General features: G+C 45.5%; 1 protein-coding gene across 1 annotated transcript in view; it reads right to left on the bottom strand.

The window, feature by feature from the left end:
- Nucleotides 1–18,667, bottom strand: part of DZIP1 (DAZ interacting zinc finger protein 1) — a 32,697-nt gene extending 14,030 nt beyond the window's left edge. The window contains exons 1-7 of the mRNA XM_063304647.1: nt 18,123–18,667; nt 14,792–14,876; nt 12,359–12,483; nt 11,365–11,526; nt 10,641–10,778; nt 1,385–1,447; nt 396–536 (exon numbers count right to left, since the gene is read on the bottom strand). Coding sequence (XP_063160717.1) covers nt 396–536; nt 1,385–1,447; nt 10,641–10,778; nt 11,365–11,526; nt 12,359–12,483; nt 14,792–14,876; nt 18,123–18,593 — 1,185 coding nt within the window. The 5' untranslated portion in view covers nt 18,594–18,667. The remainder of the gene's footprint in view (nt 1–395; nt 537–1,384; nt 1,448–10,640; nt 10,779–11,364; nt 11,527–12,358; nt 12,484–14,791; nt 14,877–18,122) is intronic.
- Between the last annotated feature and the right edge of the window lie 8,221 nt (nt 18,668–26,888).

The following is a 26,888-nucleotide window of genomic DNA, read 5'->3' as shown; positions in this document are numbered from 1 at the left end:
CCTCCAGACCCCTGATCATTCACACTGCCCTTTTCTGCACATTTCCCCATTTTTCTGATTAATTCTTTAAAAAGCAATACCCAGGTGCAGCCTAAGCTTTTATACACCTTTTAGCAGCCATGCCATACTGCTAACTTGCAACCGCCCTAAGTACTAAAGGAACCAGAATCATTGATTGTAAGGAAGCAAAATGAGAAGTGTATAAAGTGTATACTCCCTCTTCTGAGGGAGATGGGCAGTGACGAAATTTGAAATATAAATAAATAAATTAAATAAAGTTAGAAAATATTCACTTGTGTAGTTACTGAAATTCCATCCATATTTTTCTACTTTTTATAAATAGGGGCCCTTTGCCCCTCTAGCATTTTAGAAGGGTAACATTACATGGAACAGACCTGATGCTTCTGGGTAATAATAAGATCCCTCTGTTCTTGCAGCTTTTGTCCTAGTTCTTCTAGCCTCTTCTTATAGAAAACGTTGCTTGTATTCAGATCCTCAGCCACTGACGCTTTGAGCTTCTCAATTTGAGATGTGAGCTGAATAGGTCAAATATGAAAAAGTCAATTGGTTTAAATGTAACTGGAAACATTATGTTTATCTTATGCTACATGTATCTTATCTTATATTTATAATATAAAAAAAAATTACTTGTCTAACTTTCCTCCCAACAGCAACAAGAGAGCATCAGGGTGCCTATCTTACTCAATAGGATTGTGACACACAGAAGATTTGTGTAGATCTCACAATCAACCAAAACCAGACAGCTGCATTATGGGCATAACAGACTGTACAGTTTGTACTGGTAGTCTTTTAGAGAAAAATGAAAGACAGATATCCTGAGTGACACTTTTAACTATACCATTCCACATTTCTCCATTTTGCAAAACTTCTTTCCTGAGTTTTCCTATTACACTGGAAGCTAGGAATAAATAATTAAATGTATAAATCTTGGCAAAACGTATGTATTTACCCTGTTCATGGTTTATAAGATAGTTTTTAGCCTGTACTTCCTGCATAACCTTTGTCATATATAAAACACTTCTACTGGGGAAGGAGATGTTTCCACATTGGAATTCTTGGGTTTACCAGCTCAAATATTCATAGAGAGAAATTTGAATTTAACTGAGTAAGTTCAAAGTAAGTCTTGTTGTATCAAAAAGCACATAGTCCTTCATGCTGCAGCTTATTTTTCAACAAAAGAACTGAATGTAAAATAGCTTCATGCAGCTTCACTAAGAAAGTATGGGAGGATGAGTGAATGAAATTTTACAGATCTACAGTGGATTTTAAATAGCCATTCAGAATGGTTTACCAAGTTCTCATGTAATAAATATCCATTTTTATATGATTTAATGCCATGTAGGAAGCTTCCATTCAGCTTTACCTGGTGCTTTTCATTTTCATGTTCTTCTTGAAGAGCTTGTACCTTAGAAGACCACTTAGCTTCCTACATAAAACAAGTGTGATAATTTGAACAATGTCTTAATTTTATATTACCTAATTTTGTTTTATTGAAATCCAAGTATCAACCTGTATCAAACTCACAATATAGATAAAGTCCCAATGTGAACTGCCGCACCAGAAAAGCAGCCATGGAGCATAAAAGCTGTGATACTGGCATAACATTACAATTTGTTATACTATCTTAACCTTAAAGGGTGAACACATTGTGGCAGTTATTAAATAAGTCCACATTGCTTAGAAAGTAAATTTAAATGGGTTATCTGAGACTAGAACCACACTGTGAAATTAATTTATTTTTGGTTTCTATGTCCAAGTTGGCTGCCTAGATCATTTCATGCTCATGTCGGGGCTACTGAGCCTGCTGACTGCTTAGTTTCAGTCCAAAATAGACATTATGAACTAATTTAGCTTGCAATTTTCATGTCCAGGATCTTACTAATAATGCAACTGTGCTCTGGAAGTTTTTGAGTAACTACTTATCAAAAAATCAGATTCCAAGTGTTGGTGGAAAACTCTTGGGGTGGGAGGGATGGGGGTATCTCAGAGGACAGGGCATTAAGGATGGGGAATCCGCCATTCAGATGAAAGAAGGCAAACACTCTGCCCAACCCATGTATGCGCTATGCCACACTTTAGAACAAGACAGAAAACTGAAACCACCTTTTAACAATTTAAAACACAATTGTCATGTTCCCCGTTGCAAGGCATATGTGCATCACAACGGGGAACATGCACATTAGGTAAGAGGAAGGGATAAGCATAATCCCTAAATCACCCAAGCACCCATAATCCAGAAGGGAACCCCCAACACAATAGATAAGCCCTTCAGACCAAGCTTAGCACCCATCAAAAGGCAAGGGGAACGCCTTCCCATGTCCCCCGGGGATGCGTTCACACCTCCCTCAGGCACGCATATCCACAGAGTAATGCCCAACATAATGGGAGCACCCATCAGGCAGTAATTAACGCATATGAGAAGATTGGGGAAACACCTTCAGAGGACACACCCGGTCCGGATGAAGACAGGGAGACAAAGGAGATCACCGGGATCGCCCATCAGCTGACGCATCGAGGTCTCAAGCACCCATCTGGTCCTGGCCCGAGGGTGGAGAAGCACAACGTCCGCCAGCAAAGTATAAACAGGGCACCCTGTCACCACCTAAGGATTCCTGTCTTTCTCTTTGCACGTACACCGTTCAAATAAAACCAGAAATCCTTAGACCTTCTAAGTGAGTCTGAGTCTTATTCTGAGCGTGGCTGCCCTGACATAAAGACGGGAATCCCCCCCAATTTTTTTCGCTAGCACCGTTCCAGACTTGTCTGTGAGGGATCAACGCAGTGATGAAGCGGCACCCGGGAACCGGCGACAGCACCTGCAACCTCGCAGTAAGGACCAGCGGATGCCCAGTGGGGGAGGAACCCAGCCGCAACGTGACCGGGATGACCGCCGGTGAGTCGCAGGCAGCATGGGTCACCCTCGACAGAACGGGGGAATCCCTACCCGTGATGGTCGAAGCGGCGTGGGAACAATGGAACACACCCACAGCGAGGGGCGGAGATCGCCAGCGGAGCGGGCAAGCTGTGGGAGGCGCCACGGAGAACTCGTGCTGCGGAGCCACAGAAGCACGCCTGGCACGGTTCGAGCGGCTCCTGGCAGAACTAGCGTTGGAGCGCGGAGGCAGCAACCGGGGTGAGTGCGAACGGAGCGCCAGAAGCTCGTCCCCACCCCCGCTTGACCCCGAAGCATGGCAGCTGCAGCGGCAGGGCGCAGCACGGGAGGAGGGAGCCGACCACGCCAGGGCACACCGCACTGAGCTGCCTGGGAGAGGGTTCCCCCCCCCATTCTGCAGGGCGTCAGCTGGGAAGAGGCTGGAGGCGAGTGGATGCTGAGCCAACACCACCTGGAGCCTGGGCAAGGGAATCCCCACATCGGGACAACAGCTTCCTACCGGAGGGGAGAAGGACCACGCGTCCGGAGGCGCCCTGGAGCCCGACCACGATGGGAGTGAGAGACCTCGTGGCAAGATTCAACGGCAACCCAGCCACATTGTCGTTCTTCCTCATCAACGCGAGGAAGCTGAATACGGACCCTGCTTCCGGACAGAACAGGGAAAGATCAACGCCATTGCCAACAGACTCAGCGGGAGGGCGGCTGACTGGTACGTCCATCTATGCCAGGCAGACGCCCCAGAACTCAAACATGTGGACGCGTTCCTGGGTGCTCTGGACTCCCACTTCAGAGACCCCCTCGAGACCGAAACGGCGAAGAGAGCACTACAGCAAATCAGGCAAGGACAGCGCTCTGTGGCGGCTTACGCAAGCGAGTTCCAAGCGCTTGCAGGCAAAGTGCGGGACTGGTCACAATCCACCCTCACGGAAAAATTCAAGGAGGGACTTAACTTAAACGTTTTAAGATGGGCGCTAAACCAGGATGACCCCACCACCCTCTGCGAATGGATTTGGCTGGTGGGAAAGGCGGAGAATGCTCAAGAAACCTTTTGGCACATCCAGAGGTCCCTACAAACCACAGCAACAGCCAGAGGACCCCGATCCGGCGGTGCTCCAGCGACACCGGCGACCCGACCCTGGGGGGAGGAACGAGAGCGCAGGTTTGCCCGGGGCAGTGCTTCAAGTGTGGAGAGGCAAACCACAAGGCGGCGGCTTGCCCGAAAGCAAAGACAAGAGACAGCCAGGGAAAGGTTCCCAACAAACCAGCCCCAACGCCAAAGAAAAGGCCAGCCGCGAAGGGGAAACCTCGGCAAGGGAATTCCCTGACGTCACCGATGACGAGGAAAGCAGAAGCGACGAACCGGCGGGAAACGCCAGCCACCTGCCTTGAAGAGCGCCAAAAGACAGGTGGAAAATAACAAAGGGCGCAACGACTTTGGGGTGAGTGACAACTGCCCGACCCTATATGTGAGAGTCACCCTGGCCCACGGGGGGAAAACAGAGAAGGTTTGGGCGCTGATCGACTTGGGTTGTTAGAAATGCCTCATGCACCCAGACCTGGTGGCCGCGCATAACCTCGGCTGCTATCCACTTCAGCACCAACTGGTGTTCACGCAGTTGGACGGATCAGCAGCGGGAGGGGGCCCGGTCACCCAATACACAGAGAGAATTGCAATGAGGCTCGGCAACCACGAGGAAAGCCTCCCTTTCATCGTGGCACCGGTGGGCCAACCTCTACTCATACTAGGGATCCCGTGGCTGGGGCATCACAACCCCCAAATAAATTGGGCGACAAGAGAGATCACCTTTTCAGACGGGCGTTACAAAGCACCCACAGGAGATCGGGTTCCCCACGCCGCAATGGGGAGGGCGACAATGACCTCAATGCACTTGGAGGCAGAAACCCCGGAGGGTCTGCCTGCCAGATACAAAGACTTTGCCAACGTTTTCGGGGAAAAGGAGGCTGACAAACTCCCCCCCCCCCATAGAAAAACAGACTGCACCATTGAACTGATCCCGGGGGCAACCTTACCAAAGCCAAAAATATACGCCATGACACAAAGGGAGCTGGCGGCATTAAGGGACTTTATTGACAAAAATTTGGCACAGGGGTTTATCGAACCGGCTAACTCGCCAGTCGGAGCCCCAGTCCTTTTTCGGGAAAAGAAGGACGGGTCCCTCCGGCTCTGCACAGATTACCGCGGGCTCAATGCCGCGTCCGTTTCAAATAAATATCCCATGCCCATAATAAAGGACATTCTAGCCCACCTCGCAAAGGGAAAAATATTCACAAAATTAGACCTCAGGGAAGCCTACTTCCGGATTCGAATAAAGAAGGGGGATGAATGGAAAACGGCTTTCAATTGCCCGCTGGGGTCATTCCAATACCGAGTTCTACCGTTCGGGTTAGCTGGGGCACCAGGCGTGTTCATGCAGCTAATCAATGAGGTCTTGCACAACCACTTGTTTAAGGGGGTGCTTGTTTACCTGGACAATGTTTTAATTTATTCTGAGAACGAAGCTGAGCACGAACGCCTCGTAAAGTCAGTGCTCACGAAACTCTGCAAGGCAGAGCTATACGCAAAGCTCTCCAAGTGTGAATTTCACAAGGAGCAAATCGACTACCTCGGCTACCGGATCTCGGCAAGGGGGATCGAAATGGACCCCAGTAAGGTCCAGGCTATACTAGCGTGGGAGCGCCCACGCACGAGGAGACAACTTCAAAGTTTCCTGGGGTTCATGAATTTCTACAGGGGTTTCATCCAGGGTCTAGCGGAAATTGTGCTGCCGCTGACTAACCTCCTCCGGACAAAGGGCCTGGGAGACACCCGTAAATCACGAAACCCGGGGGCGCTGTTAAACTGGACAGCTGATTGTCAAACGGCTTTCGAGCGGCTAAAAAGCCTCTTCATGGCAGAGCCAGTATTACAGACCCCGCCAGACCCTTTGTCGTACAGGTAGACGCCTCAGACTTTTCTATCAGAGCGCTCCTCCTTCAGCGCAATTTTGACAATCAGCTGAAGCCCTGCGCGTACCTCTCCCGCAAGTTCTCGGAAACGGAAAGGAGATGGCACGTGTGGGAGAAGGAGGCGTTCGTGGTCAAGGCAGCCCTGGAAACGTGGAGGCACCTCCTAGAAGGGGCCTCCTGCCCTTTCGAGGTCTGGACTGACCACAAAAACCTGGAGGCTTTCAGCACCCCGAAACGCCTCAGTCCAAAGCAAGTACGCTGGGCGCAATTCTTCAGCAGATTCAATTTTAAACTTAAGTTCATCCCAGGGAGGAAAAACTTCCTGGCGGATGCCCTTTCCCAACGACCTCAAGATGCTGGCCAAGCACCGGACATTGTGGGGACTGTATGGACAGACACACAGCTTGGCTGCCCTGCTGTCACACGCAGCCAGACTAAAACCCGACGTGCCTCAGAGCAACCACCGGCAAACGGGGGAAGGTGCAGGTCAATTTCACAGGACTGGCAACAAAGACTCGCCCAAGCCCTCGAAAAAGATACATGGTTGCAAAACAACCAACACCATGTATCTAATACGCACGGGCTCACATGGAAACAAAAAGCCCTATACGTACCAGAACCATTGAGAGCGGAGGTGTTAAACCGCTCCCACGATGATAAAACGGCTGGACATTTTGGGTTCGTAAAAACTTTACATTTAATCAGGAGGCAATTCTGGTGGCCCACCCTAAGAAAAGACGTCAAGGATTACGTAACCTCCTGCCCCACATGTGCAAGGTCTAAACGGAAGGTGGGGAAACCCCAAGGACTGCTGCAGAAAGTAGCAAGCCCCTCCTGCCCCTGGGAGAAGATTTCTATGGACTTCATAGTCGACCTGCCACCCAGCCAAAGGAAAACAGTAATCTGGGTGGTAAAAGACTATTTTTCCAAGCAGGCACACTTCATACCCTGTGCATCCATCCCCTCTGCACAGCAACTGGCACGCATGTTCCTCACCCATATCTACAAAATCCACGGCGCCCCCTACCGTTTGGTGACAGATAGGGGCACACAATTTACCTCCAGGTTCTGGAAAGAGTTCCTAAACCTCATTGGCACCAAGCAAGCACTGTCAACGGCTTGGCACCCCCACACAGACGGCTCTACAGAGATCCTCAACTCTACCCTGGAGCAGTTCCTGCGGGCATTTATTAACTACCAACAGGACAATTGGGTGGACCTGCTTCCTTTTGCAGAGGTGGCCTACAACAACGCGGTACACCAAAGCACAGGTCACACACCCTTCAAGGTGGTTTATGGCAGAGACTTTGTGCCAATCCTGGAACTGCCCCAACCAGACACCCCACCATGTTCTCCAGATGACTGGGCAGCTCAACTGGGTATGGTTTGGCCCATCATCCAGCTAGCCCTGGCAGATGCACAAGCTACATACAAGAAGTTTGCAGACAATCACAGGGTGGTGCAACTGAACTACAAAGTGGGAGATAGGGTCTACCTCTCCACTAAGTTCATCAAATCCCCACAGCCTTCCAAGAAACTGGCACCCAAATTTATCGGACCATTCCCCATCACAGAAATTATTAACCCAGTCACTTTCAAACTGGACTTAGCCCACAATCTAAGGCGCATACACCCAGTTTTCCACTGCGCCCTCCTGAAACCAGCCACCCCTTCGAAATGGCACACAGAAACCCCCCCGCCTCCACCCATTATGATAGATGGGCAACAGCATTTTGAAATCCAAGAAATACTTGACTCCAGGAGGCAAAGGGGCACGCTACAATACCTGGTCAAATGGAGGCATTTCCCACACCCAGAGTGGGTCCAAGCTCAACATGTCTCAGCTAAACGGTTGGCAAAGAACTTCCATGAAGCACCCTAAGATTTTCTTTGGGGGGCAGCATGTCATGTTCCCCGTTGCAAGGCATATGTGCATCACAACGGGGAACATGCACATTAGGTAAGAGGAAGGGATAAGCATAATCCCTAAATCACCCAAGCACCCATAATCCAGAAGGGAACCCCCAACACAATAGATAAGCCCTTCAGACCAAGCTTAGCACCCATCAAAAGGCAAGGGGAACACCTTCCCATGTCCCCCGGGGATGCGTTCACACCTCCCTCAGGCACGCATATCCACAGAGTAATGCCCAACATAATGGGAGCACCCATCAGGCAGTAATTAACGCATATGAGAAGATCGGGGAAACACCTTCAGAGGACACACCCGGTCCGGATGAAGACAGGGAGACAAAGGAGATCGCTGGGATCACCTATCAGCTGACGCATCGAGGTCTCAAGCACCCATCCGGTCCTGGCCCAAGGGTGGAGAAGCACGACGTCCGCCAGCAAAGTATAAACAGGGCACCCTGTCACCACCTAAGGATTCCCATCTTTCTCTTTGCATGTACACCGTTCAAATAAAACCAGAAATCCTTAGACCTTCTAAGTGAGTCTGAGTCTTATTCTGAGCGTGGCTGCCCTGACAACAACTGATCCTGACACTGGAAGAAAATACATAACATGGTGAGTCTGAAAACTGTTATCTTTCCCTTAAACAAGTAGAAGTAGCAGCTGAACATTTATTTCTCTCTCTCTCTCTCTCTCTCATATTTAGCCACCACCCATCTCCCCCAGAAGAAGGACTCTGGGCGGTTTACAATAAAATTCCCCATAAAACAAACATTAAAATCACATAAAACAATTATAATAAAACCCAATAAATAAATAAAATCCAAGAGAAATGTAAAATCCAGGCTGGTGGGAGGGACTCTAGGGTGCAAGCCATCCCCAAGAATGGTTATTCCCTTTCCCACCCCAGGCGACATGGCAAAACCAGGTCTTCAGGGCCTTCCGGAAGGTCAGGAGAGAAGGGGCCTGCCTCATCTCTGGGGGCAAGATATTCCAGAGAGTGGGGGCCACCACAGAGAAGGCCCGCTTCCTGGACCCCGACAGATGAAATTCTCTTATGGATGGGATCCATAACATGCCCTCTCTGGATGATCGGGTGGGGCGGGCCGATGTAATGGGGATGAGATGGTCCCTCGGGTAACCTAGCCCCATGCCATGTAGGGCTTTAAAGGTAATAACCAACACCTTGAATTGGACCCGGAAGCAAACTGGCACCCAGTGCAGCTCGCGCAGCAACGGTGTTATATGTGCCCACCTAGGTGCACCAAAAATAACCCACATGGCTGCATTTTGGACCAGCTGAAGCTTCCGGATACTCTTCAGGGGTAGCCCCATGTAGAGCGCATTGCAGTAGTCTATATGGGAGATAACCAGGGCGTGACTGTTCGGAGGGTTTCATGATCCAGGAACAGGCATAACTGGCGCACAACCCGAAGTTGCGCAAAGGCCCTCCTGGCCATGACTGCCACCTGCTCTTTGAGCAGGAGTTGTGAGTCCAGGAGAACCCCCAGATTACGCATTGAGTCTGTCTGGGGCAGTGCCACCCCATCCAGAACTAAGGATGACAGTTTCCTGGAAGATGAAGTCCCATCAACCCACAGCCACTCTGTCTTACCAGGTTCAGTTGAAGCCTGTTGTTCCCCATCCAGACCCCCACAGCCCCCAGGCACTGAGAAAGGGCAATCACTGCATCACTTATCTCACCTGGGATAGAGATGTATAACTGGGTATCATCAGCATACTGATGATACCTCAACCCGTGGTGACGGATGATCTCACCCAGTGGTTTCATGTAGATGTTAAACAAGAGAGGAGAGAGAACCGAACCCTGCGGTGCCCCACAATGGAGGGGTCGAGGGCTGGATCTCTCCTCTCCTATCACCACCAACTGGGACTGGCCCTGGAGGAAGGAGGTGAACCAGCACAGAACTATGCTGCCCACCCCCAACTCCCTGAGCCGTCACAAAAGGATACCATGGTCGATGGTATTGAAAGCCGCTGAGAGATCAAAGAGAGCAAGGATGGATGCACTGCCTCCATCCTGCTCCCGCCAGAGACCATCCATAAGTGTGACCAATGCAGTTTCTGTCCCATATCCTGGCCTGAAACCTGACTGAAAGGGGTCCAGATAATTCATTTCCTCCAGGACCCTCTGGAGTTGTAACGCCACCACCTTCTCAACCACCTTCCCTAAAATGGGGAGATGGGAGACTGGACAAAAATCGCATATGAGGGGGCCTTTGTTGTTGACTGACCTGGTGTTAAGCAGCAGCAGCTGGAGACCAGGGCCCTCAAGGATCTGCTGTCCAGGGCCCGGGTCTGAACTCGGAGGGCCGGAACACGCCACTGGTAACAAACACTGGGGGCGTCTTCCCCAAAAGATGGCCCGCCCTCCGGTTCCCGTCATAGCATCCCCGACCCATCACCACCTTGATGATATACCCTGCTCTATAGCCCCCAGAATTTCCAGGCCCGGTTGCCTCCACTCCCAGACCTCCAGAAACTCTGGGTGGAAATAAGGATCTCCTCCCCCATTCACCCATTCTCCCGAATCAATCAATAGCCGGGCAATGGCCAGCCCCGCAGCGCACCAGCTGAGTATGTATCTCTCACATACCTGAGAGATCTAATTCTGCTTTCACTAGCCTAGGTTCCCAGATGAATTGAGCTGTAATTTCAGACATCCCCAGCCAGCATGCTCATTCTTGGCTTTGATGGGAATTGTGTTCAATGTACTGTACAGGGAGATGAGGGAAGGCCATGGGCTCATTAATGCTGTCTCCCTATTTAAACGAGATACATGGGACCTGGAGTCTGAAATCACAGTGCCTGATTTGTGTTAAATTACCTGTTTTTCAAGAAGCTGCATTATGTTCTGATGATCCATAGCAATCTGATGTTTCTCTTCTGTCAATTCATAGGTATCTTTTAATGTGCCTAAATTGGATTTCAGATGTTGGTTGGACTTCTGTACTTCTAGCAAATGCTACGAGGGACACAACAGCAGCAATAATAAATTCAAAGTTCTCTTTTGAAAGATGAATAAGTTGGTATATTCTGCTAGAAAATTCTTCTAAATGGCAGAGTACTTTCTGCAATTACCACCAACCCCTGTATTGGAAAACTAGCCATTTTCTTGAATTCTAATTAAATAATAAACCACCACACAAATACAGAATAAAGTACAAGTATTTCTTTTTAAATTCAGAGGAATGTGTGCTCAACCCACACACCTCAGAATCTTTTCAGGAAACAAATAAGTGGGGTGAGGGGGGAAAGAGAAGAAATAGTCTTCTGGAACTGATGAAGGGACCTTCGTTCTGTTTGGAGGACTTCTGATGCACAGCCTTAGCAGCTGCAGACGAAAACAGTCCTCAGCTTGATCACAGCAGGAGGGGGAGGAGTGGGAAAGGAAGGAATGTGTTGCTGAAAGACAGATCAGTATATGGATGTTTTTGTAAAGTTCTATAGTTAAAAATTCTCACATGCCTTCTTCAATATTTACAATTCATATAAATCATAATGAACTCCAGCATTATTCTGTAGAGTACACCATCCAATTTTTCACCTACATTTTCTAATTCTGAATTTTTTGCAGTTAATTCTTTAAATTCCTTCATAAACATCTCTTTCACTTTCTCAAGTTCACTGGCCAATTTTAACTTTTCTTCTTCTTTCCATTTGTGAAATAACTGCCGAATCTCCTCCTCTTTGGAACTGCGTTCTTCATATTCCTGAAATTGAATGAAGAAGTTATTCTGATAATTCCCCCAAAGTCTTGCCCCAGAAAGTTCTTTTCTACAATTCCTGACTACTGATAATGGTGCTAATCCCAAACCGATAAAAATTATCACTTAGCGTGATGTGTGGATTGTAAAATATTTCAATCTAACTAGAGGATTGCTGAGCAGTGAAAAAGGTTTGAGTGGAAGGTAGTGGAAATGGTGGTGTATGAAAATGTATATTGACTCCTTTTAACCTGGCTAGTTGCTAGGACAACATGCTGGAGTATCATCATCTTCAGTTAATGAAATACCTATCACAGTATACCAAATCTGCTAAATGTCATATACTACGTTTATGTAACATCCATTCATTGATTAATGTAGAGATCAAAATTTTAAATGCTGTTTTGGCCAACAGATTTCAGCAAGGGATTTCTGCAGTGGTTAAGAATAATAAAGCTGGATTCATCAAAACCAGACATGAATCAGATAATATTCAGCTTGTAGTGGTATTGATTTGAATAAAAACAGAAAAGGCAAATTTGTAATTCTATTGTTTGCTGAGAAAAATGGTTTTGATAAAATCCATGGGCAGTACATACAATTCTTTGGAATTTCCCAAAGAATGAATAAAAGAGGTCCAAATTTTATATGCAGCCACCAGGTCTAAGATGAAAGTCAATGGTCTTTTTCCATCCACTTTTTCACTCTGTGTAAAGGTACTAGACAAGGTTAGCTACTTTCTTCTTTGATTCTTGATATTGGTTTAGAATTATAATCTTAATTAATAATGCTTAATTGAATGGCACTTAAAGACTGAGTGGTAAAGAATATGCCCTACCATAGACAGTTTGACTAAATGGGCATGTTGCTCAGCTTCTAACTGAGACCTGGTAAGTTGTAATTGCTCCTTCAGTTGGTTGATCTCCTCCTGCAGTTTATCGGTCTGTGATTTCTTCTTCTGATCTGCTTCAAAGAATGCATACTGGTGATAGTGCCTGTTAATATACTTCAGAGAAATGCAGTTCTACCTACACAGACATTTGAAGCATGGTTTCTTCCTGTGGATTATAATGCCAAGTACTTTCCTCGGTACATTGCCATCCAAAGGATACAACAAGGACCCCTCCAAGCTACTTTAACAGTAAGTATTCTAGAAAAACCATGAGTTACTTTTGTAATCATTAGTTCAATGTACTTACAAATATTAGGGTGCAAGAAAATTCCTCATTATCAGAGTTCAGACCACTCTTCCCTCCAAATGCAACACCCCCCAATCATGTCCTAGGTCAGAGTGGGGAACTTACACCTCTCTAAATGTCCCTGTTCACAGCTTTTTTCACATTGAGCATACTCACTGGGACTGCCAATAGTTGTTCAGGAACATCTAGAGGGTCACAGATTTCCCACTCTTCTTTTTGGAATGAACAGTGGGAAAAAGGAACAGGAATAACTCCTTCCCCAGCACAGTTGAACTCCATCTCAAATAACAATAAATAAAAGTATTATCCAATTTTAAAGCGTAGTGAGTGAACAAATCAAAGACACTATATTTCCCCTTCAACCATTTTGACTGAAGAATTTGAACGACAGACATCCTGTCAAACTGAACCCAGGACCACACAGACTTACTCTTCTGTTTTACCTCATGAAGACTTTTCCTCTCTCTTATACATACACAAAATAAATGAATGATCGTTAAGTTCTGGGTGCCCTGATGACATCATAGGCCATAAACAATTTGTGCTTATCCTCAATCAGTTTTGGATGCAAATGTTTGGAACCATTAATGCCCCCTCCCTCCACCAAAAGCTCAAACCTTCAGAGAAAAACAAATATTTGTAATGTATGTTGTGGGGAGATACTCTTCTTATGAACTTTCCCTCTTCTAGAAATGTTTAATTGCAGATCTAGGCTGCAAAAATCCGTATGACCATTAGATGGCAGCAAAGAGGTTTTGCAGCCTAAAACTGGTAGCCTAAGTTTCTCTTTATCCATACTGTCTGTGATACTAAATTTAAGTCCTTGCATATGAAAGAAAAACAACTGTATCTGAGAAGACAGTTAAGCTCCTAAAAATTACATATGATGATCTATTTTTGAGCTACACCTTAAAACCTGTCCGCTGCAATTTAATCAGTCAGAAGCTGCAGTAATTGGAAGAAAACAATTCGTTTAAAAAGTAGAATACAGATAGAATGTCTTTGATTTACCTTTGCTTTATGCAAATATTTTCAAACTATTAAAACAAAGGGTCCAATTATGTCACAGAAAATTATACCCAATTATGCCACAGAAAAGAAAATTATGACCTGTTACATTGCAGGAAAGGAAATTATGTCCAATTATCTCACAGAAAAGAAAATGAGTAATACAGAAGCTACATAATGCTAGGGTGAACCATTAAATGCTTTTGGAAGTGGAACCACACAGTAAGTTGAAATTTTCTTTATTTTCTTTTATTAATGGAATCAACCTAGAATTGTTTTTTAATGTTATAATTTCATAGATATAAAGTCATACTCAGGTAAGAAGGCATGTTTTGTGATGCACTGGTGGATAAGTATATTTGATACACCTTTTAATGCGAACACAGACACTGATTTCATATGGATAGTCACATATTTTATTTATTTATTTATGGTCCAAGATCAATTTACTCATATATTATAAAATATCTTTTTTATAATATATCCTTTTCTCTGATCATAAATGGAAATTTAAAATTCATTAAAAATAAAGCCTGAATTTAAAACTACTGTATCTAGATATAAGCCTTTTATATACTATATATACATTGTACAAACTGCATTTGTACAATTTACTTTAATTTGATAACGATCCTAGGGTTTTTTTTAATTCATTCAATTGTGTCTGATTCTTGGAGACTGCCTGGACAAGCCCTTGCAGTTTTCTTGGCAAAGTTTTTCAGAAGTGGTTTGCCATTGCCTCCTTCCTAGGGCTGAGAGAGACTGACTGGCCCAAGGTCACCCAGCTGACTTTGTGCCTAAGGTGGGACTAGAACTCACGGTCTCCCAGTTTCTAGCCTCGTGCCTTAACCACTACACCTAACTGGCTCTCAAGGGCCCTAGTAAGTCCTCACATATTGGCAGTAGTAGTAAACATGCTGGACTTCCTAATAACTAAATGGCTTTCTAAACCAGGTGCCCTCATTCTCTGAATGGCACCCACTGCATTTGTTTGCCTTTTTCAAACAAGAAAAATTATGGATTGTATGTCAGTTCTGAAACCTATTTATTTATTAAAAACTTACCAGCGAGCGGTTCTTCTGAATGGCGACGCTGCAAATGACTGTGCAGGAAGGAATAGTTCATAAAGGCTTTGTCACAAAACTGACACTGTAAAATAAAAGTATTGTTAAACACAGCAACTAGATCTGTGCAGCTAAAGCTATTTATCTCTGTATGTTTCTTTATCTCTGTATGATTCAATGTTTGTCATTATTTTCAATGACATACCTTTGTTGTTCTGAAAACAATTGCCATTTGAACAATTTAATGGTAACAGAAAGATACAGGCAAATCAATCCCCAGACAAATGAGCTGGAAAAGACTGCTGATTAAAATGTGTAAATATTAAATTATAAAGATACTTTTAAAGGTACAATACATATAAAGAAACTTAATTCTTCTAAATCACTACTGGACATAGGAGGAGGCAGCACCCAGCTGACATTTGCTAATCTTGAAAAAGTTAAGCAGAGTCAGGTAGTCCTTGGACAGAAGGAAATTGTATGGTGATAGACAAGATTGGGAAATTGAAAAAATGTCCCAGAAGGCAACAGGGGTAAACCACTTCTTTATTTTTAAGAAAATAACATTAATATATCCATGTAAGCCCCAAAGGTCAAACGTGACTCAAGGAAGATTTTCCCTAAGGAGTACTGAATGGCTTCAGGTTCATTAGATAGACATAGCCGTATTTGATCTGTGGTCCTATTATTGTACTTTGACATTTAGTTTAATCAGAAGAATTGTTACCCTGACCATAATTTTGCATTTGCTACTGAAGCTATATGGGTGCAACTTTCATGCCCCTATTCCTAAGTGCACGAGGATCTGCCCACACCAACATATCCTGAGCACGTACAGCTTCACTGAATAGCCAGGGCTGGGCATGGGTAAACCAGGACAGATTATAGCTACATTCTGCTACTGAGGTCATCTTAGGGGAGAGAGAAGAAGGCTGGAACCAGTCCATACCTCTTAAGGAAATCATCCAATTTTTGTGAGAATAATCTGATTGGGAATGAATATGTCTCCTGTCTGATGACTGGGGAAAAGACACAGGTTGACTTTCAGGGTCCCGCCGTTGTATGCACAAACTGAAATGGATCTAAGCTCAAGGGGGTGTGAGGGGGTGTGATCTAGCCATCAGTTATGGATGATGACCCATCAACTTTTATGAAGTTTTCAAAGATATGGCCGAAGTCTCCAGCCTCAGTGACAAATGCAACACCTTCCCAGTTATTGAGCAAACCAGTCCTCAAATTATTCACTAGTGTAGTCAAATAAATGCTTACTATCTGCATGTTTCTACCTCAAATTAATGTTACAGAAAGAGGCACCTGTAAAAATAATAGCATCAGGATGTCAGTGTATTAACTACTGACCACTTATTCCAGGTCATTCTTGCAAATTGTTTGGATGTGTTCCCTCCATGGAACTAAGCAAGAAGGAGCCAAGGAACTTCATTCCACTGAAGCTTATAAATATAAGCTGCTACAAACATGGTGAGAGTAATTGAGGAATGGAAATTACTCCTAATACCATCTCAATGTTACACAAAATGGTTGTTGCTATCCCAAAGATGGAACATCAGCATAGACTTCTTGTATTCAAGGACGGAGGCAAAAAGCAATCAAGCAAGAAGATCCCCTTTTACTAGCACTAATAATTAAAATAGCATTATTCGGTATATTCTTTTTATAACTTACAAAATTACACATATGATATATAATTCCCAGAAAAAAAATGGTTCTTCTACCTCCTACTCTTCAAACTCCACACCTACCTGAAGGAGCTATTGTTTACATTGAAAGATATTAGCTGTCATGATACAAAACAAGGGTACAGTATATAGCAATAAATGCTAATTTAAGGATTTCCTTAGTTAAATCAAACTCCTTTGCTGAATTGCCTACTTTCATCTACTGTTTAAAATACTGTTATTGATAGTTACTATGAGAATAAATATAAATGACTTGAAGCTACTAAGGCAATAAATAATTAAGTAACATTTTTGTTGTGAAATGTAAGCTCACACCATCCCTGGATAGCAAGGAGTGAATGCCTGAGAGGTGCCAAAATGCAACAAGAATCTTCTACATACCACAAGTTAATACATTAACTTGTCTGAGCATATCATTATCCAACCAGATACTCAAGTTACAACTGTCCCAATAGCCTGTTGTGACTGCATGGTTCATGTAATTAATTTAGTGTTTTATGCTTGGTGAGGGTAAGCCAAACACTTCTTTATTCATAAAAAACTATAAATATGTAACCATAAGACTTGATTAAAAATGAAGCAGAAATGCTGTTTGGACCCCGGAAGTCCACCTCCTCTGTAGCAGCACCTGCCCTCTGGAATGAGGTTCCCCCTGAGATCTGGATGGCCCCACTCTGCTGCTGTTTAGATGAACTGAAAAAATCTGGATCTTCACCCAAGCCTTTGGTGAGGGAGAGGGAGAGCCTCGGTTTCATCACACTGGCCATCTTTTATCTTTATCCTTTATGTTTTGTTGATTCCATTGTAAATTTCTTTGTTTGATTGTTGTGAGCCTCCCACACAGTTGTTGGGAGTCAGGCAGCATACAAGTTTAATAGATTATCATTATCATGTAGGCACACGCTAGCATAATAATTCAAACTATGTCACATTTAATTCAATAGGGTTATGGCAGATGAAACTGGGTACTGGACTGCAGGCTTCATTTTGCTGCAATGTACAAGGACTATAGAGGACAATTCAGAAATGTCTGAAGCTCTACCGAGGAAGAAGGTAAACAAAAGACAACACTTCTGTACTACTCTAACATTTACAGCAGACAGAAGTGACAGAATGGATTACCTCACTTCAACTTAATTTTATAAATTTAGGAGAATCACATCATTGATTATTTCTCTATCTTTTAAAAAATCCCCAATATTTTATTGTTTTGCTTTATTTACAGCATTTGTTATTCCCATGCAAACGACTTGCAGGGCCTTCCACACAGGCCTATATTCAGAATGGTATCTTACTTGATACTACTGACACTGAGTTCAAATCACTAGACTCACAACCAAACCCACCCAAAAAGGTTTGGTGGGGGGAGAGAAGATGCTGTAACCCTGTATTCCTATGGACCCATAAAAGACAAAACACCTTTGAATTAAGCTCAACTTCTCCATCCAATTGTCTTGGCAAGCTGGCTGCCATGGGGCGTTTTTTCGACAGCCCATGCCCACCCCATTCAAAAAGTAACCAGGGAAGGCCCTGCTTAGCTTCCGAGCTCCGTCCGGGTCGGCCACGTCCCGCCTCCCGCCGCGCTAAACCGTTGCGACCGCCCCGTTCCACCTGCGCCCTCCCCGCCAGCCGACCTGGTGGTAGGTGGCCCCGGCCTGGAGCATCATCTGCTGGGCGCTGATCATCTTCTTGCGGCGCTTGCACTCCTCCTTGAGCAGCCGGATCTGCTGGGCCCCGCGGGCCACGTCCTTGGCGAGCAGGTCGCGGTGGGCGTCGGCGGCGCGGAGCAGCTCCTGGCCGGCGCGGAGCTGGGCGCTGAGGTAGTCCTGGGAGTGGAGCAGGTACTCGAGGCTGAGCTGCGCCAGGCGCAGGAGCTTGAGCAGCAGCGGGTCGGCGGGGCCCTGGCAATGCGGGCAGCGCTCGCGGCCGGCGTTGCAGAAGGTGACGTGTTCCAGGTGCTCCTGCAGCACCGCCACGTCCACCTCGGCCGCCACGCGGTCCACCTCCACGGTGCTCAGCCGACGCCAGTCCGGGCCGTCGTGCCGCGGGCGGAACTGGAAGGGGGGCAGGGCCGTCCCGGGCGGCGGGGAGGCCGCTGCCGCCATCCAAGCGAGCGGGCCGCCTGCAGGGACAGAGAGAGACGGAGGTCCCACGCCGACGCCTGCCGGGGGTGTCTCGGCCGGCCGGCCGCCGCGTGTCTGCCCGTTGCCGCGGCAACCGAGGCGGCGCTGCTGGAGCATCACGTGGGGGGGGGGGTCCCGACATCCCGCCCTCGACCCTTGCAGCAAGAGTGGATTTTTCTCTCAATGGCCTCCTTTCCACCCTTTGCCACCCGGCGGGTTTCGCGTTGCCCTCTAGGACAGTTTTCCTCTAGAGCAGTGTTTCTCAACCTCAGCCACTTTAAGGTGAGTGGACTTCAACTCCCAGAATTCCCCAGCTAGCATGCTGGCTGGGGAATTCTGGGAGTTGCAGTCCACTCACCTTAAAGTGGCTGAGGTTGAGAAACACTGCTCTAGAAACAGGCCCCACCTTCGCCCCCTGGATGCCAATCTGGGCTGGGGAAATCTGGAGTTCCACTGGATGGCAACAGAGAGGCAGGAAACTCCCTGCTGCTGTCCAGCGGTTATCCAGATTGTTAGGGCCTCTGGGTAGGCTTTGGTTGGCCTGCCCGCGTGGAAAAACAAATAATGCACCAACTTAATCGTTTTACCAACTCTCTGTCAGAAAAATAAATTCCACTTCATTAGAGTGGGGTAAAGTTTATTCCCACAAAGGGATACAGAACCCTGGCCATCAAAAAAGTGGCAAAGTGTCCCTACAAGGTCAGGAATCAGAGAAATGACAGATCTTAGGCTTGCACTGGTCTCTATTTAAAGTTTTTAATCATCTGCAAGCAAAACTGCTGGTTTCAGCTTTGGTGCATCCAAAAGTAAGGGCAAAAAAGATAAAAACAGTTCATTTTTGGTTGTATACTGAGATCCTGGAGAAGATGCTGATGCTAGGGAGAGTGGAGGGCAAAAGGAAGAGGGGCCGACCAAGGGCAAGGTGGATGGATGATATTCTAGAGGTGATGGACTCGTCCCTGGGGAAGCTGGGGGTGTTGACGACCGACAGGAAGCTCTGGTGTGGGCTGATCCATGAAGTCACGAAGAGTCGGAAGTGACTAAACGAATAAACAACAACAACACTGAGACTACAGATCAAGAAAAAGCTGCAGAGAAGTTGAATTTAAGCATCACAAGTTCTTGATCTTGGTTCCAGAGAGATTATTACTAGTTTTGACTGTCTTTGGAGCACATACAGGCATCAGTGTTTTACTATAAGCACCCATTCTGCACTTAACAACCCTGTTATTATCACTCCTAATTTATTTCTGAAGCATCTAATAATATGACATCTAATATGTAATCATCTAATAATCCTTCAGGCTAATAGTGCAGTGGTATGAATCAAAAATGTTTTAAGATGTAGTCATATATATTGTGACCTGGAAAAATGTATCATTGGTGTAGAAACAAGCTTCCCACAACTCTCTGCTTTCCTCTCTTGCTTTGCACTTCCAACACTTTTGTCCAAATCAACACAAGGAAAATTGTTGGTTAATCTGAATTTAACTTGTGGTTGTCCTCAGTGATCCAGCTGCGTGGTTTGCTGATAAGCCATAGTTGCCTGAATTCACATTAAGCCATTATGTGGCTTGATTTTGGCTTAGTATGTTGAAAGCATCCAGTATGATTTGTAAACCATGGTTTATGGGTTAACATAATACATGACAGCAGCCTATTGTGGCTTATTAAACAGTAGTTTTTAAATTCTGGTTTCTGAATCCAGCCATTACGGGCCTATCTTATAATGATTCTTTCTCTTTCAAGTTAATCAGGAAGGAATCTTGTTTATCTTTGATTACAGCCCTGTTGATTATTGTGAGAGGATTTCATGCTCTGTATTATATAGAGTATAAATGAAATGGTCCATCAGCCCCTGCCTTTGACTTCAATATGGTTGCAGAACAGTCATATACAGAGACACATATATGAACACATATAGGAGACAAATTATACATATATTCACACACTTCTACCTCCAACAGCTGATGAAGTGGGTTGCGAACCTTAAGAAAGACGGTGAACTGTAGGGGACCACAATGCTATTTTTTATCCAACAAAAGCTCATGTTAAAAACGCCAATAATAATACTAACACAATATGCAGCCCGGTCACACAGGTTATTGTTCTAACCTCGGTGTATAAAGAGGCACCGCGACTCGAAGCTTGCCTTCCCCGCGGAGTTAGGAAAGCGGACCAAGCCCGCGGGGACACGTTCGCGTTCAAGCATTATGCCAAACGCCAGGTCCGACTGCTGAGGAAGAACCTGCGGGAGGGAGGCGAGACCCGCGGCTCCCGCGCCCTTGGCGAACAAGCAAGCGGACTCCCGCTGCCCCGCTTCCTTCCCAGGCTCGCGCTCCCAACGCGTTTCCCCGGCGGGAGCTGCAGGAGCGCAACAGCTCCCTCTGCTGGGTGCGATGCGCGAAGATCCCGTCGCAAAGAAAGGAGCTTGGCACGAGGGCCGGCCGGAGACGAGGGCCGGGGTAAATCGTCTCTCCCCAAGCGGTCTCGTCGCCGGTCCTGAGCGCCGCTCCCTTCCCCGAATGTGGCGACGCACCCAGCCGCTGCTCCCCTTTCGCCGGGATCTCGGATTCGCTCGCCTCACCTGGATCAGCCGGAGCTCCAGAGAAGCGGGTTCCTCGACTGCCCGGCCCCGCCTCCTGCTCTCCGCCCTCGCGCATCCCGCAGGCGATCGCCTTGCCCCCGCCTTAAGATGCTCGGGGGCCGCTGCGCGACTCCTTTCTTTCTTCCCCCTTCCCGCCGCTCGTCCGATCCTCTTATCCCCAAGCAGGGAGGAGCGAGCGGACGCACGAAGCGGCCTTGGCCTGGTGGGGAAGAAGCTGCGCTCGGGCCGTGAGAAAGACCGATAAGCAGAAGAATTAAGCAGCCCCTTCAGTTCCTCCTGGAACGAAATTCCAGAAGTATGGAACCGGTTGGGACTAACTTGGGATCCGCCGTTCATTGCCGAGGAAGCAAGCGCGGCCGGATGCACACTTAACGGGTTTGCAGACTTGGCTTTATGCGGGAGCCACTCCTGTGCAAATACCTCCCAGATGAATCGGTGCCCAGATTATAGAGTCAAGCCCCGCTGTTCGTGGTTTCATGGACTCGCCCTTCTTGGCAACCGTGCAGAAGGGCGCTGTATTTCCCTTTTTTTTACTTCATCGTCTGGCCCGCAGGCTGGAGCAGTGTTGTGGCCTCAGCCCAATATTGCCGAAGTCGCACGCCGCCCAGATGAGCTCAGGCAAGGCTGCCCACGGATTACACTGGGGGTGGCTGTGTATTCTGATTGCACGGTTGCAGCCATCATCTTAACAATGTTGATACACACACACACACCTGGATTATAGGACACTAACACAGTTGTGTGCAAGGAATGGTGGGAGTTCTGTTGTCATCAGCTTTGGTCAGGCTGCAACTAAAGTGGATGGGTGCAGCAGGTGGGTGGAGGAGGAACCTCCCTAACATTACGCCAGCCACTTTTTGAGGCAGTTGTGTGTGTGTACATGTTCTTGGGAGGCATGAGCTGGATGCTCAGAGAATATATTTCCAGCAGGGTCACCCAAAGCCTGAAGGTCATCCCAGCTGCCCAGCTAAAGCCAGCAGGCACCTATATTGGGCAGCAGAGGTATAGGAAGATGCCAGAGTCAGATGATCACTTTATTGACAAGGGCAAAGGCATCAGTTCATACTGTGTGGGAGAATGCAATGGTAACCACTGCTGTATTTTTACCAAGGAAATCACATGGATAGAAAATATAAAATGATTGACGATATAGTGCCGGATGATGGGTCCCTCAGGTTGGATGGTACTCAGCATGCTACTGAGGAAGAACTGAGGATCTTTTAGAAAACTAATGATGCTTATCATGCAGCTTTTAAAGCATTAAAGCTTTTGGCACATCTAGTTGCTGATGTTACCACGCAGGAAAAGAAAATCCGAAGCTGCAAAGATAGAATTACAGTGGGAATATGGAACCTAGGAAGCATGAATATGGAAAAACTCAACACAGTAAAAGTTGAAATGAATCAACCACACCTTGACTTGTTGTTGTTTATTTGTTTAGTAGCTTCCGACTCTTTGTGACTTCATGGACCAGCCCATGCCAGAGCTTCCTGTCTGTTGTCATCACCCCCAGCTCCCCCAAGGTCGAGTCCAAATATCATCCATCCATCTTGCCCTTGGTCGGCCCCTCTTCCTTTTGCCTTCCACTCTCCCTAGCATCAGCATCTTTTCCAGGGTGTCCTGTCTTCTCATTATGTGGCCAAAGTATTTCAGTTTTGCCTTTAATATCGTTCCCTCAAGTGAGCAGTCTGGCTTGATTTCCTGGAGTATGGACTGGTTTGATCTTCTTGCAGTCCAAGGCACTCTCAGAATTTTCCTCCAACACCACAGTTCAAAAGCATCGATCTTCCTTCGCTCAGCCTTCCTTATGGTCCAACTCTCACAGCCATATGTGACTACAGGGAATACCATTGCTTTAACTACGGGGACCTTTGTTGTCAGTGTGATGTCTCTGCTCTTAACTATTTTATCAAGATTTGTCATTGCTCTCCTCCCAAGGATTAAACATCTTATTTCCTGGCTGCAGTCAGCATCTGCAGTAATCTTTGTGCCTAGAAATACAAAGTCTTTCACTACCTCTACATTTTCTCCCTCTATTTGCCAGTTATCAATCAAGCTGGTTGCCATAATCTTTGTCTTTTTGAGGTTTAGCTGCAAGCCAGCTTTTGCACTTTCTTCTTTCACCTTCATCATAAGGCTCCTCAGTTCCTCTTCGCTTTCAGCCATCAAAGTGGTATCATCTGCATATCTGAGATTGTTAATGTTTCTTCCAGCGATTTTAAGTCCAGCCTTGGATTCCTCAAGCCCAGCACGTCACATGATGTGTTCTGCGTACAAGTTGAATAGGTAGGGTGAGAGTATACAGCCCTGCTGTACTCCTTTCCCAATCTTAAACCAGTCCGTTGTTCTGTGGTCTGTTCTTACCGTTGCTACTTGGTCGTTATACAGATTCCTCAGGAGGCAGACAAGATGACTTGGTATCCCCATACCGCTAAGAACTTGCCACAATTTGTTATGGTCCACACAGTCAAAGACTTTAGAATAGTCAATAAAACAGAAATAGATGTTTTTCTGAAACTCCCTGGCTTTTTCCATTATCCAGTGGATATTGGCAATTTGGTCCCTAGTTCCTCTGCCTTTTCTAAACCCAGCTTGTGCATCTGGCAATTCTCGCTCCATGAATTGCTGAAGTCTACCTTGCAGGATCTTGAGCATTACCTTACTGGCATGTGAAATGAGTGCCACTTAGCAGCCTCAAATAATAATAGTACTAGTGGCAGTTTTATTAATGAGTCTTATAACTGTGCAGTACAGGTAAATCGAAATTATATACAATATAAACCAATATCATAATAAAACAATTGGTGTAACAAAATGATATTTTTATTACAATAAAATAATAATTATAAACATACAAACAATTCCTAATGTTAGCACAACTTTGGTGTATAAATATAGAGTGACAAGTGAGAGGGAAGGTTTTTCTGGCTTCATAAAGGTCCTGCAAAAGGAAGCATTTTAAAGACTTTTTTAAACATCTGGAATAAAACTCCAGATGTAACTCCAGAGACAGTTGATTCCAAAGAAGGTGTTACCCTTTTTCCCAAAAGGTAAAAAGACTTAGTTGGTAATTTTAACTATCATATACGATGGGGAGGAGGTACAGCACTGCTAGATGTGCAAGTTTCTGTTGTTACAGCCACTCAGTAAAAGCTTCAGCTTTCCTGTAGAATTGATTCCTGGTCTCATCTACCTGGTAGGTCTGACAACTTTATCCTAACCCTATCTTTATCATACTGTGAGTAAAAGATGTTGATCCTGTAAGTTACTCTGTCAGTCAATTCTTACCGTAACATGAATGTATGACTACCACTAATCACAAAGAATATGCAAGAACTAACCATTAAATCTAACCATAGACCTCATGGAACTCTAACCTTAACTTCAATGTACCACCAACAGAAAGATTTTATACTGTGTTAGGAAACACAGCAATTCCTATCATAACATGACCTTAAGACTACTAATTATAAAAACTCCCCTAAAGTCAACCTTCACTCCAGACTAAATCACCTTGATCCTATCTTCATAGCAAAATAATTTTTACATCTAAAATGTTATCCCAGAGAGCAATCATCACTATAAAACATGTGCTGAGGCTTCCGGTGGGAATGGCGGACTGAATGGCTGTGCCTGCTGGTTCAACGGGCGGAGCTGACAACGCGGTAACTTTTTTTGGGCTCAGGCAGCTTTCCTGAAGCCTAGAAATGTTCTCTGGATCAAGAAGAATACCTGGAATCCCCATCTGCCCTCCGGATGACTTCTTGCAGCCAGAAGATCATAAACTGTGTTTCGCGTTGGATTGGTAAGAGCCAGCTGGGAGGCGGGGACTTCATCACTTTCCAAGCTGTGCTGTAGCCTTAAAGGGACACTAAGACTGGCCACCCCATTTCTAAATCACCAATTTTTTTTTTTTTTTAAGTATATGTACTGTACCCCAAAAGAGGCTTTCTACAGCAAGGAGAAGCTAGTTCTCTTGGTGCATAACGTTATCTTTGGGATTATGTCATGAGTACTGATGGCGAGCAGGAGGGGGCCCCTATCCAGGGGGGAAAATGCATGCGTAGTACTGAGGAATTAAGCAGCCATTCAAAGAGACACAGATCAGACCCGCCCTAACTTTTGGGGTTTATCTGTCTGGGTTTTTCCCACGCTTCTTCAGTTTGTTAGGATTCTGTTTAATGTAGCAGTAATAAACACTAGAGACCTACTCCTCATCTCAGCGTGATTTCTGACTGTTAGGACAGATTACTTTTTAAAATTCTTTTAAGTTTTGGATTTTGTTTTCCTTCCAAAGGAAATTCCAAAGATTGAGAGTAAACAATTGTCTTCCTGTTATTATTTTTGTATTAAATTTGAAGACATTAGCATTTTCCTACACATTGAATCAGCTGATTTGAACCTTCAGCTTTCTGTTTTCATTTTCTCTTGAGAACTGCCTGTCATCTCACTCTCACTCAGGGCCGCAACTAGGAGGGGGCAAGCGGGGCATGTGCCCCAGGTGCCTTGCTGGGGGGGGTGCCAAAATGGGTGCGGAATCCATGTCTGCCCCGGGTGACCCAGACCCTAGTTGCAGGCCTGCTTTCACTTTATGTAAAGACACTTCAGAACTCTTCCATATCTTTGACTTTTGCTGGTTAAGCTCCTAGGGGGTACCATAATTTACTGCGTGAGACATGGAGGATTTCAAATAGATTCTTTGTGACCTTCACCAGGATTTTAAACAGATTTCTTCTGACTTCTATCAAGCTTTCATGCAAGATATCCAGGATATTGTGGAAAATATGAGATCTAAAATGTGCCATCAGGCTGGGGATGTGGTGGATGAAATTGAGGAATTTTACAGTAAAAGAAATGTCTCTTCTAAGAATGAGATTGGGATTTTTATCGAGATGCTGGATAATGGAGTTGGAGAAATCTAAGGGAGAGAGTGATCTGCCAGCCATAAGTAAAATCAATCTCCTGGTAGAATGCCATGAAAAGAACCTGGAATGTTTGAGGGGGACAGTTGGGCTGTTTGATTCTTTCAAGAGGAAAGCTCTGTGCACATTGTGGGGATATGTAACTGCTCTGGTTTATTTTGAAGCGGGATAAGGGTTGAAGAATGTTCATCTGGTTTGCTTTAAGGAGTTGATTGATGCTATTTCCCTTTAAAGATTTGGATTTATTGTTTTGAATTGGCTTTGTTTTTTGTGTTTATTAAGATTAAAATTATTAAAACTGTTCTATTAGGGTTAAAGAATGTTTATCTGGTTTGCTTTAAGGATTTCATTGATGCTATTCCCTTTTAAAGATAGGGAATTACTGTTTTGAATTGTCTTTGTTTTTTGGGTTTATTAAGATCAGAATTATTAAAATGTTTGTACTATTAAGGTCTCCCAGCAAAGGATCATTACCTTGTCGTGGTGCTGGAGCTTGAGCACCTCAATGATGCCATGAGCTGAACCGTGAAGGGCCACCCAAGACAGAAAGGTCATGACAGAGAGGTCAGACTAAATGCGATCCCTGGGGAAGGTAATGGCAACCCACCCCAGTATTCTTGCCATGAAAACTAAATGGATCAATACAACCAGAGATATGTCGGTATACCATCGGAAGATGAGACCCCCAGGTCGGAAGATGGTCAAAATGCTACTGGGGAGGAACAGAGGATGAGTTCAACTAGCCCC

Source organism: Candoia aspera, chromosome 5, assembly GCF_035149785.1.
Source record: "Candoia aspera isolate rCanAsp1 chromosome 5, rCanAsp1.hap2, whole genome shotgun sequence".
NCBI classification, from domain to species: domain Eukaryota; kingdom Metazoa; phylum Chordata; class Lepidosauria; order Squamata; family Boidae; genus Candoia; species Candoia aspera.
Note: the sequence above shows the minus strand (reverse complement) of the source record. Positions and strands in the feature narration are given on the sequence as shown.